The sequence below is a fragment of the Pleurodeles waltl genome, chromosome 4_2 (genome assembly GCF_031143425.1).
Source record: "Pleurodeles waltl isolate 20211129_DDA chromosome 4_2, aPleWal1.hap1.20221129, whole genome shotgun sequence".
Lineage (NCBI taxonomy): Eukaryota > Metazoa > Chordata > Amphibia > Caudata > Salamandridae > Pleurodeles > Pleurodeles waltl.
In genome coordinates this window covers 894,901,291-894,919,172 of record NC_090443.1, presented here as the reverse complement: position 1 = coordinate 894,919,172, position 17,882 = coordinate 894,901,291, and the positions used below count along the sequence as shown (strand labels likewise).

Below are 17,882 nucleotides of genomic sequence, written 5' to 3'. Positions count from 1 at the left end.
ACGCAGTGTCGAAGGAGATGGGCCACCCAATGGCCGTCTCTCTAGACTTTGAAAAGGGGTTAGATACCTTGGATTGGCCATATTTAACTCGCAGGTCCTCTGGCACTTTGGGCTGGGTCCCAATTTTTCGCGCTGGGTTAAACTATTATATACCGCCCCACAGGCGCGGGTGACCACCGGAACCCATATCTCTCTCTCCTTTCCTATACAAAGAGGAACACAGCAGGGCTGTTCCCTCTCACCTGAGCTATTTGCACTAGCAATGGAGCCCCTGGCAATATGTCTCCAGAACAGGGGACTTGATTGGGGAATCCAGTGGCACATAACCTCACTGTACACAGATGATGTTCTGATATATTTGAAAGACACAGCGGGTGCGTTCCTGACTCTTTTTGACTCTTTTTGTTGGATGGGTTTGCTGAGGCATCAGGTTTAAGAGTGAACTGGGGGAAATCCTGTGTTTTCCCACTGCGTGCTATGGACAACTCACAGTCTACACACCCGGGTGGCGGGCAACTTCCTTGGACACAGGGGACCTTCCGGTACCTGGGGTGCATAGATATCATACAGAAGCCAATCTACTTGAGGGTAATCATGGCATGGCTCTGACGTCAATACGCCACTCCCTACCCTTCTGGTCACAACTCCCCCTGCTCCCATAGGTAGAGCATCTATAGCTAAGATGCTGGTGCTGCCCCGACTTTTATATTTTTTTGCTGCACTACTGGTAATCCATATGAAATCCTTTTTTCCAACTTCAAGAAGCCAACTAACGACACTTATATGGGGACAGGGATGAAAGAGGGTTTCCCTCAACACACTCCAGGAACCAGTGGGGGAGGGAGGAATGGCAGACCCTGACATGGAACGCTACTTTGCAGCAGCACAGCTGCAATGGCCCATTCGTTGGATTGCCGGTGATCAGACGACAGAAGGGGACATAGTATGGGCCACGCTGGGCGAGAGATTGGTGCTTGAATGGATACTAGACACTGGGTCACAACGCTCTGCTCCCAGCATGCTTGTGCAGACAGCACGGTTAGTGTGAAAGCGTAATATCCAACCATCGAAGGCGTTGAGGCCGTACTCCCCACAGCTTGCACTGTGGCATATACCTCAATTGAGACACCTTAAGCAACTGTACAATTTTGCACCCTAGGAAGACGGCGAGGTACGATGTTTAGGGGATTTGTACAGTGATGGATTGCTGTTACCTTTCCGGGACCTCATGGAAACACATGGCCTGGGCCCAGGGCAATTCCTTGCCCACATTGCAGTGAGTACGGTGATAGGCAAAATATGGCAGATGGGACAAGCCGAATCTCTAACCCACAGCGGACTACACTGTATGTTGTTGCAGGGACAAAACCGCAAAGCAACCTCAGCACTATATTTAGCACTGCAAGAACCTAAAACTGTCCGTCGCACCCGAAGCAAAGCCAGATGGGAATATTGCTTAGGCATGAACTTAACTAGCGAGCAATGGGAAATGGCATTAGAACAGGTGAAGTATGTTTCATGTAACAGTAGATTGAAGTATACACAATTCAACTATTTGCACCAAACATACCTAACACCACATCACATACATAAAATATTTCCGGGCACCTCATCCCATTGCCTGAGATGTGGGCACGATGATGCCACTTTTTTACACATGACATGGGAGTGTTCTACATTACGTCCTATGTGGTCCCGAGCCCTACTATATGTGTCAGAGATCATAGATACACCACTCACGCTAGACCCAGTCTTTTGCCTTCTAGGGATCACAAAGAGAACTAAGAAGACTAAACATTATTTAAAATTCGTAGACTTAGCATTAATACTGTTTAATAGGCTTATTGCCATGTCATGGAAGGCAGCACAACCCCCCAATATTGATAATTGGTTACATACAACCTCGCGGTGGGCCACGGCTGAGACTAATGCACTGGTGTGCAATCATAGACCCCGGGGTGGGAGTGGAGTGGCCAGGGCCGGCAGAGGTAGGAACCGCTTTGCCGGCTGCACCTATAACAAATTAGCTAAAATACAAGCTTCACAATTGACTCCTGAGACAGGAACCCATAATATATCTCCAGTAGCTGCAGCTCTGCCCTCGCCCTGAGCACTACCATCACCCTATCAAGGGCCTCAAAGAGACTCTTCCTTATGAACCTCAACCTAAGACATGATTCTCCCCATAACCCCAAAACAATGATACCACAGGCCCGGCGCATAGCAGAGGCCATCACTATCCTTCTGTCCCCTTTGTGTTGCTCCCAGGGTGCAGATCTCTCTTATGAACGGGTGGTACTCCCACCATCTCTTATCACGCCAGACTAGACACTATAAAGTTGTTTTATCCATCCAGTTGACCCCCCCTTCTCTCCCACCATGGTTGGTGGGGCCTATCAACATGTATACATTCTAAAGATGCTGCAATGACACAAATTATTAACGGAAGTTGATCATTGTGGTTTACTGTTCAGAATTCCAAGTACAACTGAAGCATAGGTAGAGATTATACTAGCCTATATATGTTGATGTCTCAGATCTTATGATCACTGCCTAATGCAAAGTTATCATCACATGTTATCTACTTGCCATTGCTGACAAGATCGTGTTGATGATTGTTTGTACCCTTCTATTGAAAAATTAATAAAATAACTTTTTTTAATTTTTTTTTTAGAAAAGTACACCAAGTAAAATGAATACATTTTTTTATTAATTTATACTACCATAGCAGGCGGTGAATGACAATGCAGCATCATGAAGAAGACTGAAACAACCACATCCTGTCCATTTGCTTTCCAGTGTATAATTCATTTATGGTCAAATGCCCAACGCAGAGTTACGCTGAAAAGCCTGCAGGACTACTCATCATGGAAAACTTTGTTAGAGGCAACTCAAGTAAGGAATCAAATTCCACTGTTAGACATTGCGATAAACGTGGAAAACAATATGGTTCCCCAAGTATTCTACCACAGGAAGTGCAGGACCCTGTTTACTATGAAGAGAGATTTACAGACTATTAAGCGAGAAGCTGAAGCAAGTGTCAGTGAAGATGCTGGAATGAGTGAGTGCACAAGTAAACCCTTAAACAGAAGAACATCATTAAAGTCAAACTTGTACGCTGAAGAATGTATTTTTTCTTGAAAGATAAAATGCTACATGGGAACATCAACGAATGAGAAATTAATCAAGCTTAGAATTGTCAAAAGGCTTCGAGAGTGTGCAGCCATTAATTGTGATTCAAAGTTCTTAGCAGTTTGTAGTAGGGACATAGTGGCTGCAGAAGCCCATTATCATGCATCTTGTTATAGGAACTATGCAAGGCTTAAAGCAAAGGAGGAAGATCATGCATGTAGCATCAAACTGATGATCACTACACAAATATGAGAGAAGAAGCATATGATTAACTATTTCAATACATCAGAACTGTGATTATTGATAACAAAGAGGTAATACATGTGACACTCTCACTGAAAGGCTTGAAACCCTCATGACACCCAGAGAAATACAAGGAATAGATGAATCAATCAAGAAGCATATTAGAAGAAAATTGCACTCCAGGTTCGGTGACAGCCTCCATATTCCCAGACAACCATGGAACATTATTGGCCCAATCTGACAGTGTCATGCTACAGGACATTGTAAGAGAAAACCAGAGTTTGGAAAGAGAATTTTCAGTTTTAAAGGTTAAGGCAACAGACATGAACAAGATCATTGATTAAACATCATCGCACTTAAGAACAATGATTAAAACAAACTTGACATCAATACCATGGCCTTATCATCCTTCAGCCATTGACAAACATTAATTTACAGTGTTTGATTATCTTAAACGGTTCCTATTAGGACTTCTGACTGGAGATCCAGAAAACACCAAGCAGCCCAAAAGGGTTGCCTTACTTTTGCAATCATTCATTCAGGACATTATATATGCAGTTACAAATGGTCAGCAGAAACCACACAAGCAATTGTTGCTGCCATGCGCCGTAAAAACGCTGAAAGGCAATTTTGAAATCATTCTCACTCTAAACAGACTTGGTCATGGGATTTCATACTCACAACTGGAAAAAATATATTCTGCCTTGTGTCTTCAAAAACTTGCTGTTACAGCCAACATTCAGCCTTGTGTCTTCAATAACTTAGCATGGGATAACCTTAATAGGCTGGAAGAGACTCTTAATGGCAAGGGGACAACTCATCAAGTCAACGGTATACCTGTGTTTGGACCACAATCTTTTAAAGCTCCTCTTCCAAGCATTGAGAAATAAAACCAAATAATAGTGACCACCACAAATACTGAAGAATTGTTCATGTATGTTTCTTGTGTACGACTTGGTCCTCAGTGTAGGAGGCTGGCCTGGCTTGTAGTGAGTACCAAGGGGTACTTACACCTTGCACCAGGTCCAGGTATTCCTTATTAGTGTAGAGGGGTGTCTAGCAGCTTAGGCTGATAGAAAAGGTAGCTTAGCAGAGCAGCTTAGGCTGAACTAGGAGACGAGTGAAGCTCCCACAGTACCACTAGTGTCATATGCACACTATCATAAGAAAACACAATACACAGATATACTAAAAATAAAGGTACTTTATTTTTATGACAATATGCCAAAGTATCTCAGTGAGTACCCTCAGTATGAGGATAGCAAATATACACAAGATATATGTACACAATACCAAAATATGCAGTAATAGCAAATAGAAAACAGTGCAAACAATGTATAGTTACAATAGGATGCAATGGAGACACATAGGGATAGGGGCAACACAAACCATATACTCCAAAAGTGGAATGCGAACCACGAATGGACCCCAAACCTATGTGACCTTGTAGAGGGTCGCTGGGACTGTAAGAAAACAGTTAGGGTTAGAAAAATAGCCCACCCCAAGACCCTGAAAAGTGAGTGCAAAGTGCACTAAAGTTCCCCAAAGGACATAGAAGTCGTGATAGGGGAATTCTGCAGGAAAGACACAACCCAGCAATGCAACAACGATGGATTTCCAGTCGAGGGTACCTGTGGAACAAGGGGACTTAGTCCAAAAGTCACAAGCAAGTCGGAGATGGGCAGATGCCCAGGAAATGCCAGCTGTGGATGCAAAGAAGCTGCTACTGGACAGTAGAAGCTGAAGGTTCTGCAGGACCGACAAGGGCTAGAGACTTCCCCTTTGGAGGATGGATCCCCCACGCCATGGAGAGTCGTGCAGAAGTGTTTTCCTGAAGAAAGACCGCCAACAAGCCTTGCTAGCTGCAAATCGTGCGGTTAGGGTTTTTGGATGCTGCTGTGGCCCAGGAGGGACCAGGATGTCGCCAATTGCGTCTGGGGACAGAGGGGGCGTCGAGTAAGACAAGGAGCCCTCTCAGAAGCAGGCAGCATCTGCAGAAGTGCCGGAATAGGCACTACGAAGTAGAGTGAAACGGTGCTCACCCGAAGTTGCACAAAGGAGTCCCATGCCGCCGGAGGACAACTTAGGAGGTCGTGCAATGCAGGTTAGAGTGCCGTGGACCCAGGCTGGACTGTGCACAAAGGATTTCCGCCGGAAGTGCACGGAGGACGGAGTAGCTGCAAAAGTCGCGGTTCCCAGCAATGCAGTCTGGCGTGGGGAGGCAAGGACTTCCCTCCACCAAACTTAGGCACATAGGGATAGGGGCAACACAAACCATATACTCTAGAAGTGGAATGCGAACCACGAATGGACCCCAAACCTATGTGACCTCGTAGAGGGTCGCTGGGACTGTAAGAAAACAGTGAGGGTTAGAAAAATAGCCCACCCCAAGACCCTGAAAAGTGGGTGCAAAGTGCACCTAAGTTCCCCAAAGAGCACAGAAGTCGTGATAGGGGAATTCTGCAAGGAAGACCAACACCAGCAATGCAACAACGATGGATTTCCAGATGAGAGTACCTGTGAAATAAGGGGACCAAGTCCAAAAGTCACAAGCAAGTCGGGAGTGGGCAGATGCCCAGAAAATGCCAGCTGTGGGTGCAAAGAAGCTGCCACCGGATGGTAGAAGCTGTGGATTCTGCAAGAACGACAAGGGCTAGAAACTTCCCCTTTGGAGGATGGATGTCCCACATCGTGAAGAGTCGTGCAGAGGTATTTCCGTGCAGAAAGACCGCAAACAAGCCTTGCTAGCTGCAAGGATCGTGGTTAGGGTTTTTGGATGCTGCTGTGGCCCAGGATGGACCAGGATGTCGCCAATTGCGTGAGGAGACAGAGGGGGCGCCCAGCAAGAGAAGGAGCCCACTCAGAAGCAGGCAGCACCTGCAGAAACACCGGAACAGGCACTCGAAGTGGAGTGAACCGGAGCTCACCCGAAGTCACGAAAGAGGGTCCCACGACGCCGGAGGACAACTCAGGAGGTCGTGCACTGCAGGTTAGAGTGCCGGGGACCCAGGCTTGGCTGTGCACAAAGGAAATCCTGGAAGAGTGCACAGGAGCCGGAGTAGCTGCAAAACACGCGGTTCCCAGCAATGCAGTCTAGCGTGGGGAGGCAAGGACTTACCTCCACCAAACTTGGACTGAAGAGTCACTGGACTGTGGGAGTCACTTGGACAGAGTTGCTGAGTTCAAGGGACCTCGCTCGCCGTGCTGAGAGGAGACCCAGAGGACCGGTGATGCAGTTCTTTGGTGCCTGCGGTTGCAGGGGGAAGATTCCGTCGACCCACGGGAGATTTCTTCGGAGCTTCTAGTGCAGAGAGGAGGCAGACTACCCCCACAGCATGCACCACCAGGAAAACAGTCGAGAAGGCGGCAGGATCAGCGTTACAAGGTCGCAGTAGTCGGCTTTACTACTTTGTTGCAGTTTTGCAGGCTTCCAGCGCGGTGAGCAGTCGATTCCTTGGCAGAAGGTGAAGAGAGAGATGCAGAGGAACTCTGATGAGCTCTTGCATTCGTTATATAAGGAATTCCCCAAAGCAGAGACCCTAAATAGCCAGAAAAGGAGGTTTGGCTACTTAGGAGAGAGGATAGGCTAGCAAAACCTGAAGGAGCCTATCAGAAGGAGTCACTGACGTCACCTGCTGGACCTGGCCACTCAGAGCAGTCCAGTGTGCCAGCAGCACCTCTGTTTCCAAGATGGCAGAGGTCTGGAGCACACTGGAGGAGCTCTGGGCACCTCCCAGGGGAGGTGCAGGTCAGGGGAGTGGTCACTCCCCTTTCCTTTGTCCAGTTTCGCGCCAGAGCAGGGCTGGGGGATCCCTGAACCGGTGTAGACTGGCTTATGCAGAGATGGGCACCATCTGTGCCCATCAAAGCATTTCCAGAGGCTGGGGGAGGCTACTCCTCCCCAGCCCTGACACCTTTTTCCAAAGGGAGAGGGTGTAACACCCTCTCTCTGAGGAAGTCCTTTGTTCTGCCTTCCTGGGCCATGCCTGGCTGGACCCCAGGAAGGCAGAAACATGTCTGAGGGGTTGGCAGCAGCTGCAGTGAAAACCAGGGAAAGGTAGTTTGGCAGTACCCAGGTCTGTGCTAGAGACCCGTGGGATCATGGGATTGTCTCACCAATGCCAGGATGGCATTGGGGGGGCAATTCCATGATCTTAGACATGTTACATGGCCATATTCGGAGTTACCGTTGTGAAGCTATACATAGGTAATGACCTATGTATAGTGCACGCGTGTAATGGTGTCCCCGCACTCACAAAGTCCAGGGAATTGGCCCTGAACAATGTGGGGGCACCTTGGCTAGTGCCAGGGTGCCCACACACTAAGTAACTTAGCACCCAACCTTTACCAGGTAAAGGTTAGACATATAGGTGACTTATAAGTTACTTAAGTGCAGTGGTAAATGGCTGTGAAATAACGTGGACGTTATTTCACTCAGGCTGCAGTGGCAGGCCTGTGTAAGAATTGTCAGAGCTCCCTATGGGTGGCACAAGAAATGCTGCAGCCCATAGGGATCTCCTGGAACCCCAATACCCTGGGTACCTCAGTACCATATACTAGGGAATTATAAGGGTGTTCCAGTATGCCAATGTAAATTGGTGAAATTGGTCACTAGCCTGTTAGTGACAATTTGGAAAGAAATGAGAGAGCATAACCACTGAGGTCCTGGATAGCAGAGCCTCAGTGAGACAGTTAGTCATAACACAGGTAGCACACACAGGGCACACTTATGAGCACTGGGGCCCTGGCTGGCACGGGGTCCCAGTGACACATACAACTAAAACAACATATATACAGTGAAATATGGGGGTAACATGCCAGGCAAGATGGTACTTTCCTACACTCAGCCATTGATGACAAGTACCGAAGCCATGCTAAAATGTGTTGCTCAATCAAAGCTTGCACAAAATGAGAACATAATCTAGGTTGTTACAAGACAAGAAGTGAGCCTCGCTCAGATAATATCAAGTAGGACAGGATTTAACATCAGTACTAGAGACCTAGTTCATGTATCACAGGATTCCATTGGCTACTTGCTCACCATTAATGTCCCTGCAACTGAGTTGACAACTGTTGACAACTGTTTCTGAAATTTTGAAACAGTCAGAGATGATAAGGGAATCACTGCATTTGGCAAAAATTGTAGTGGTCATGGATCAGACTCTCTTTGCAAATGCAACTGAGATTGTGTGGAAACATAAGGCAATGTATAACAGAATCATTCTTCGAATGGGCACCTTTCACACCATTTGCAATGTCATGTCCATTCTTGGAAAACGCTTTCAAGACACTGACCATCACGTCCTTTGCACTGAAGCAGACATGATTGCAGGAGGCCCACTATCATCAGTACTAGAAGGTTGTATGTACAATTGTGCAGTTCGAGTACACTCAGTGCGTGCATGAAGCTATGTTAAGACTGTCTTGGTTGGAATTTATCCCCTGGGTGGAGATGAATTACAAAGAAAACATTCAGGTAGTCTACTCCTTACTGAAGATGTTAATGACTTTGCAAAAGACCCATGCCAACAGAGATTGAATGACCTCTTGCAGAATGCTGCCATTGCTGAAGTAAAACAGCCTTAGGTTGTATTCCTGGAACATCTTCGTTATGACAATGGAGATCATTTTGGATGTCATATCTGGATATTGTTGAAAATGCCTTGCTGGCTCTGCAGTGTGCTTCTTGAGAAGCAAATTGGCATTTACCTCTTACCACCATATGATCTATGATCCAATGGTGTTTTGTGTATGACAGGATGAACTATGCTAGATATCTTCCTGTATACTATGATGAAATTACATTACTTGAGTTAAACATTCAGCGATACACCACAATTTCATCAACAGATGCTTTTCAGTTCAACTGTCAGATGTTAATCCGTTTGGATGAATTCCGGTCCATCAAGCGATAGAGGTAACAGTCAACAAAGACACACAGACTCTGGGTGGCACAACAAGATTTAACCTCTAAGCGGGTGCTGTGAATAGATATAATTTAATGGCTGAACACAGAAGCATCTTCTTGGGTCAGATAAGCGAAATTGTTTGTAACAGATCAAATCTTACTCACGCATACCTACATAAGACAAAAATTGAAAAAGACAAAGATACTGTTATGAGAGCTGTGAGTCTGGTTCAAAGCTGGATACACCCATTTGTTGGGCCGCATGATCTCATTAGTCTCTCCATGGCAAAAAGGCATCTCAAGACAAAGTATCCGACATGATGAAGGTACATGAAATAGGTGAACAGTGGTATGCAGACTTCAAACTTGAGCGACTTGAGAATAATTCACCTAGTAAGAAGTTTCATGACCCAATAAAAAATTAAAAAACTAAAAACCTTCACTAGCATGTCCAAGAAGAAGGCAGTGAAGAGCAGTGGCAGGGCAATGATCATGAAAGCTAACAAAGCGCTATGTAGTCGAATCAATGTGACAGCACAGATTCAGAACTTTCAAATGGCGGATGACCTTTCTTATCCCTTAGGACCTTTACGATGGGCTTTAGCAACTCCAGAAGGTCTGTTGGGAAAGACAATCAAAGTTGTTTTAAGAACACACTTGTAGAAAAATGTTACCCCTGCTGAGGAAATACCTGGAAATTCAACCACACTGATTGATGGTATGGTTCTTGTTCAGAGAGTAAAGGGAGAGGAATCAAACTCTGGTGAGTTGGCTATATCTATCTTGTCCATGGCTTTTGGGGAAGGAAACAGGAGTCAAAGAATCAATGTTGTGTTTGATACATACAATGAGTTAAGAACAGTGAAAGGACAATCAGAGGGCAAGAACTCGGGCACCAGTTACAGAGCATCTGACTTTCCCAGATTGTCAGAAAGCGGAGGAAATTCCTAAGCCATATAAGGAAGTAAACAACTCTCACTGCATTTCTTCTTAACGAATCAAGGAAGCCGGAGTAGCCTGTAAAATTTGAGAATAAAACACTGTTTGATAACTGTGAAGATAAGTGCTACAAAATCACATCTGAAGGGAGCCACAAAGTACCTTATCTCAACAGTACACACAAGAAAGCAGATGGTTGTTTGTTCCAGCTGTATGCTGCCTACGCTGCTAATGAGGGTGATGAGGCAGTAATGATAAGCTCAGATGACACCGATGTGTTTATTATGTGTTTGGGATTCCATGACAGAATCATGGCTAAATTGTTTCTGAAATGTGGTACTAAAGTACACATACGAGTCCTTAACATTGGGAAAATAGCTTCAACTCTTGGTGAAAATATTTGTCGAGCTATGATAGGTCTCCATACATTTACGGGATGTTACACAGTAATCGCTTTGCGGAAAAGGAAAAGTAAGTGTTCTGAAAATACTGTCTGCCAACAGACATACACAGGAAGCATTTTCACAGCTCCGAGATGAATGGGATCTCTCTGAAGAAGTAATGGACAAATTGGAGCAATTCTTGTGCTTGCTGTATGCACCAAAATATTGGGTTTATCATCTGAATGACTTGAGATATTAGCTATTCTACGCAAAGAAGAGTGAGATAGACAGTCATCAACTTCCACCTTGCAGGGACTGTCTGAAAAAACATGCTGAACGTGCAAATTATCAGGACGCTATAAGCAAGAGATGTCTTCTGAATGATCCACAGACACCTAGTCAAATGGGAGAGGGTGGAAGTTGGAAAAACATGACAGGGCAGAGCAACTAGTAGTGGACTAGATGGAGGGGCATCCAGCACCTCAGGCTGTGTTAGATCTACTAGCTTGCAACTGCATTAGGAACTGCAAACTGCCAACATGTGTCTGCTGTCTAAATTACCTCAAGTGTATTAACATGTGAAGACATCCCGCCTGTGAAAAGCAGATGCAGAGAATGATGACAGCTATTCAGAAGAAGATGATGAAGCTGAATGTGAATGATAAGGTTGTTTATATGCTCACTCATGACATACATTGCCTATGTAAGAAGTGACAACAATTATTATTTGAAATTGTAAGTGAAAATTATGCATATTATCTATAATAATATGTGAGAAATACAATGAAGTGTTATTGTTATTATTTTAAGGACTATATAGTTATTATTACAATTAATAATCATAATTATTTTTATATTTATATTGAATGTAACCAATCTGGTGAAATTAGATTTATTTTCCCACATATTCTGATGAATCTGTATGCTATTTGTCAAAAATATGAAAAACATTTTTTTTTTTGGCTACTGTTGCTAATCCAATATTTTCAGACAAAAGGCAAAGAGTGATGACTTGCTATCACATATTTTCCATCTCTAGGCATCCATACCTTGCAAACACAAATCGTGCTAGAACAACGCCCCCCTCCCCGAGTGGTACCAATGGCCTAAATGTAGGGTCCTGGCTCATGGTCTAAGTTAATTCAGAATGAAGTAGTATAACAGAATACTTCTACATTTTTTAAAATAAATTCATCTTGGACAAATCATAGTGTTGTGATTGTGGATTTTAAGTATTTTTCTCACGCAGTCTTCATATACAATACTGAGAATATCTGCCAAAATATGATTTAATCCATGGACAATAGTTCACCTAGCGGTTTCTCGAGGCTTACTATATCATAATACAGTAAATATGGTCCTCATGGATCTCCTTGGTGTCTGGAGATGGGGGATAGCTTTAAGGTGGAGCTTGGAGTCCCGTGCAGTCTGCCCTCTTGCAGGAATCATCCATGTCAGTCAGCCTAAGTGAATTATTATTTTAAACTAGGATTCACGACACACTTGGCATTTCCAATACTGTTATCATTTAGCTATTACCTTCCAGAACATGGATGTGCAAGGAATATGCAGTCTTCTTCAAAGACATTTGCTCCTCCTGTATGGGTGAGGTGTTATTATACACCCTGGTATTTTCTGACATTAGGGCTCATTCGACTGATAGTTAAGATAAGTTTCAGGAGGACTGCTGAGGTCTCTGTCTTTAGGAGTTGGGGATAAAGAGGTTGTGGCTTCTGATCACTGATTTTAGACACTGGCTAGATGATCTTTAGACACTGGCTAGATCTACAGAAATCAGGTGGCAGACCAGGATCCTATGAAAGCAGAACTGTGGCACAAATAATGAAGTGACACTTGTTTAAGAACCTGAAGAATTACCATCATCCTTCAAGGAGTTCATATGAACAGCTCAAGCCTGATGTCTGATGTTTTCCCTTTACAAAGTTTGAAAGTTTTTCTGCTTACCTTTCCCTGAGCAACAATATATTCCTGCACTGTGAGACCAATTTCCCGTTAACGGGGTAATTTTCACTATATTTGAACACAGTAAAAAATAGAAAATATTTGTAGAAATCTTCTCTGAAAGTTATATATGAGGTATATTAGGTATTATTACATTGAGTGATATGAAAACATTATTCACATCATTGAAGAATAGTAGAAGTGTGGTATGAAATGCTGCTTAGAAAACAAATTATTACGTTTATTGCCAATTCTGCAAATCGACTGGAAACCGAACCACAATGAGCGTGAAGCTAGTGTGTGAGGCTCATTACCTGGGGCTTGCTGTAGGGCGGCTTCAGCCTTGTTTAAGACCTCTAGCATACCCTCTGTCAGGTCGCGATGTTTGCCAATTACTGCGTAACCATTCCAAATGTACATCATTTCCTGCAAGAGAGAGGGATGGGTAGGACCAAATATTAGTGGGGGAAATGCTGAATGAAAATTCGTGTTGTTACTTTTCTGATGAGTTCCATACTTTTTAATTAGAGGTTTTTCTGTAAAACAACACTATAAAAACACAAGAAATAATGATGGGGAGAGGGTGAGTAAACGTTGCAGCATTTCTGTTGTGAATGCAACTGGTAAGTAACAGAGTGCTGAGGAATTTTGTGGAAGTGCCCTAAGTGGACCCAATTTACAAAGCTTTTTCTATGAATAGTTGTGTCTTACTACAGTGTGAAGTACACCTGAGGTTTTCCTGATTTATGATGCAACTCCCATAAAGCTTAGCTGCAGCTTCCTCAGATATCCCCTGGAGTAAGATTCAGGATCACAGAGAAAAACTTAGAGCTTCACAAAGCTTTTTTCCCTGTGGGTAAGTATGGCTTACGCTTGGAAATTTATGAGAACAATACACCTACTCACAGAAAATGTCTTGTGAATGAAGCCATAATAGTTAGCACAGTTCACAACTAAGACTGTTGGAACCACAGCTACTCATAGAAAAAGCTTTGTCAATCAGGATCCATGAGTCTGCGTTTGGGCTGTACAAGCAAGAGGCAAAGATGAGGGGATAAACAATGCATTTTTAGCAACTTAAAGGGTGTGCGAGAATTTAAAGGTAGGAGGGAGGATGATTTGAGGCACACAGTCAGTTCACGTGTAGCTGAGAGAGACCTGCAAGTCACTGGAGCACCAAGTGCAGATTCTACATTGTCCAACTCAGAATGGTTTCTTGTTGGGATAGAAATGTCCCCCTGGATGGCCGGTGTTAGAAATTAGATTTCTGGTTGGCTAGTGTACGCACCTAAGCCAGGCAGAACCCACCACTATAGTCAGAGCAAGTCAGTTACACACCAAAGATAACCCATGCTCAACCCCTTGGTAGTTTGGCACGGAGCAGTCAGGCTTATCCTCAAAAGTCATGTGTAAAGTGTGCAACACATTACCACCCATAGCACAATAAATACACCGCAAAAGACACTCCACACAATATAATATATATAAACATAATTACCCACAAATCATAGAGCAATATCACATATATCATGAACACTGTGCATGTTGTGCATTTATGGAATAATACTTACAATTCTGATAATGTCAGGGCCAAGAAAGTAGTATACACCATGCAGTATTTTGCAGGCTTAGTGGAAAGATCCTATGGCCACACAACATGAATCCTAAGTACTAGGCATATGCATCAATTATTGTGAGTGTCTTCTGTACTCTGATAATGCCAGAATCTACACAGTGAGCGTCATAAGGTTAGTAGCTACTTAGGCCCTGGAAAGCACCTGGCTACATAAAAAAGCAGTAGGTACATATGTTCTAACATCAGGATGTGAAATGCAATGCACATACTGAAATAGGAACACATGATCATGAATACCATGCACCTAAATTACCATCTGTCACCTGAAATCCTGGGGCCCCGAGTTACCACCAATACACACTGGCGATCATCAGGCCAAGTAGATGCAAATGGCCTTGTGCTCCTATTAGGATAAATACGGTTATTAGCAGATAGAAAGAAACATGAGTAGGCCACTGGAGTCCATGCAAGGCTACTACATATGTGGTGGTAACTTCTTCAGCATCCACCGGCCTCCACAGAGGTCTTTCCCCATAGGACTGCCTCCAACAGGTGCTTTCCCCTTTATGTTTCCTGGTGGAGTGGGGTGGGGGGACACCGCACATGAGAGAGGATCGCAGGGGAGCCGCCTCGGGCCCCCTGACACAGAATACTAGAAGTACGGGCCACTGCGCGTATGGTCAACTCCGCACCACAGTGCCAAAGGGGTGGTGACTTTGTGAAGCGTCCAAGTTATAGCACTTATGGTGCAGGGAGGTCCAAACACGATCCCGGTGTGTCAGGCAGAAAGAGAAGGGAAGTTGGGTGTGATCCTTTAAATAGCTTTACAGTGTGGACCAGGAGTGGTTCTCTTTGTGGGATTATGGCCTGTCAGTGGTGGTGATGATCCCTGGAGGCAGGCGGACCCCGCAATGTCAGTGTGGTGCCGGATGGTGATCCTGGAGGCAGGAGGAGTCCAGCCATGAACAAGGTGAGCCCCATAGCCCTCCTACTCTGTGATTGGGCAGACAGGGTTTGACTTGTGCTGGTGTGAGTGCAGGAAGAGTGATGCACGCAAATTAATCACTTGATGGCAAGTCCAGTGGCTGGGTGCTCACGGAAAAAAATGAAAAAGGCCTGGCGGCCGAAAGGGGAGAGATGGAACACACTTGGCAGAGGTGGACATGGTGCTGGTCGAGGGTGAGGCTGTGCTCCTGGTACTGGCAGGTATCTTCACGGTGAGGTGGGAGCATTGCTTGCAGGTGGCGGCCAAGGAAAAACACTGCACCCTCTCCTACAAGGCACAATCCGACAAGCTCTTGTCACCAGTCTGCCAGGGAGGACGTCTTTGATGTCCTGGGGAACTCTGGAGAACTGGGGGCCAGCCAGCAGACCCTTGGAGCCTCTTAGTGGGGGTCAGGACAGCCCAGAGAGACCAGTCTCCTTCTGGAGGGCAGAAGAAGCAGACCAGCACAAAGGGCAGCAGCAAAGTGGCAGTCCCTCCAACAAGTCAGCACACAGCAGCAATAGTCCAACGGAGCAATGCAGTGCAGAGTGGCAGTCCCTCCTGATAGCCTCAAAGTCCTTCTTCCTGGCAGGATGTCCTTCTCAGTAGAGTAGTAAAAGTGCTCTCCAAACATGGGGTTACAGCACCTCTACTTTTACTCAAAATGCTCAGCTTCTAGAACGTGGGGGAAAGTTCTGCCAGATCTGACCAGTTCTAAGAATTTCCCTTCTCTACCCTGGCTCCAGACATCAGTAGGGGGTAAACAAGCCCTTTGTGTGAGAGCAGGACACAGCCTATACAAGTGTAAGGTGTGCCCCGCGTCCCCTCTCCCAGCCCAGAGAGACCATCAGTATGCAGATGTTAACCTGTTGCACCTAACCCTCCCTGATAGATGGCTGTCTGGGAAGTATGCTCAAAGTAGAGCTGTCACTCTGCCCTAGATGTGGATTGGAGTCAGGCTGCAAAGCAACAGAGTTACAAGCACAGAGACATGCCCACTTTCTAAAACTGGCATTTCTAAAATGGTAATGTAAAATCCACCTGCACCAGTAAGCCAGATTTCTCACTACTATTCCAAACATACCCACGCTACTCCTCAAAGATCCGAAATTACCACTTAGAAATATATAAGTGAATTCCAATTGAAAGCCTATGAGAGGAGCAGCAATCACAGCAGTGAGTTACGAAATAGGCTGTTTGGCACTACTAGGACATGTAACACAAAATATATGTCCTATCTTTTGCAAATACAGCATCCTGCCCCTAGGGCTATCTAGGGCCTACCCTAGGGGTGACTTAGGAGTAGTAAAAAGGGAGTGTAGGCCCTGGAACAAAGTTGGACTGGCCAAGCCAGTGCGTCAAGTTTGAAAGGCTACTTCTGTGGGTGTCACAATCTGAGCTGCAGGCTCACTAGTAGCATTTAATTTACATGTCCTGGGTTTTTAATGACTAACAGAAACACCCAGCTACACCCTCTTTCTGTGAAATCTCTATATGATCCTGTGTGAGAGAGGCCCTCTCCCCTGACTCCAAACCTTAGCCAAAACAGAAAGGGGCTGCCAGATTAGAATAAACTTGTTAAAACATGTTTTCTCTGACCAGTGTATGCAGAAATGTGAAGATCCTGAGCTGGCGTCCTTGATGGCCAACTTTCCTGTCAGGTTGGGATCACACCTGAAGTCCTCCATCCTACTGTAAGGGCTGCTTGGACTATTCTCGAAGGAAGAAGCCTACCTGCGGAATAGAGAAGGAGGTACTGGAGGTAACCCTGCCAAAGAGCACTGCCTAAAAACAAAATCCACAGCCCAATAACTTGGATAAGAAAATCTGTGCAGGAGGGCCCTTGAGACCAACACCATCCAGCATTATGTGTGACTCCTGGGAAAGTCCGCTTTCCCAGCTCAGTGGTAAACTCCTTAATGACCCTTACTCCAAGTATCTTTGGGCCTTGTTCAGTCCCTCTCTCTGTCCTGAAGGTGTATCAGCGAGGTAACAAAGACAGATGGAAAAACTGGTAAATTCATCTCAGACACTGGTGAACGCTCGCGCCACACTGCAGGCCGTTGTTTTTCACCCAATGAACCACTCTATATAGAGACCAGCCATATGCAAATGAGCCGAGGCCCTGCTCCAGTGGGAACTAGTCCAGCCTAAACTGCCTGGCCAGGCCGCCTCCAGAAGGGAATACAAACAATCCCAGAATTATTGAGGTCCTCCGTTTTTTTTCTATTGTGAGAACTTCCATGTCATTTATCTTAAAACACAGGCATAAGGACTAACACCTTTAACCCACGTTTTGCTGTCTGTTTGAGTGGAAAATATACAGACAATAACTATGGCCAGAACAGACCATTTTCTTTTTTACATCAAGAAATAGGCAAAAGGGTGCTAAAAACATCACTAAATGCAGTTACAAGAGAACCACGGAGTTCATTGGATAAGAACATTGTATGTTCATGTTTTAAATATTTATATTTAATATGGCAGATTGTACATTGATTATGTAAAACTCTTGATTGCATGCGTTTACCCTCCATATTAGTTTGCGCTTATTTTAGGAGGCTGGCCTGGCTTATAGTGGGTACCTGATGGTACTTGCACCTTGTGCCAGGTCCAGTTATCCCTTATTAGTAGATTAGTAGTGTTCTAGCAGCTTAGGCTGATATAGGTAGCTATAGCAGAGCAGTTTAGGCTGAACTAGGAGACATGCAAAGCTCCTACCATACAACTTATATCATATAGGTACTATATCAC

General features: G+C 44.9%; 1 protein-coding gene across 2 annotated transcripts in view; it reads right to left on the bottom strand.

Annotated features, from left to right (window-relative positions):
- The window catches only part of TTC39A (tetratricopeptide repeat domain 39A), a 553,301-nt gene that overhangs the window by 64,677 nt on the left and 470,742 nt on the right, over positions 1-17,882 (bottom strand). For both annotated transcript variants that reach the window (XM_069232685.1, XM_069232686.1), the window contains exon 15: positions 12,882-12,993. In XM_069232685.1, coding sequence (XP_069088786.1) covers positions 12,882-12,993 — 112 coding nt within the window. The remainder of the gene's footprint in view (positions 1-12,881; positions 12,994-17,882) is intronic.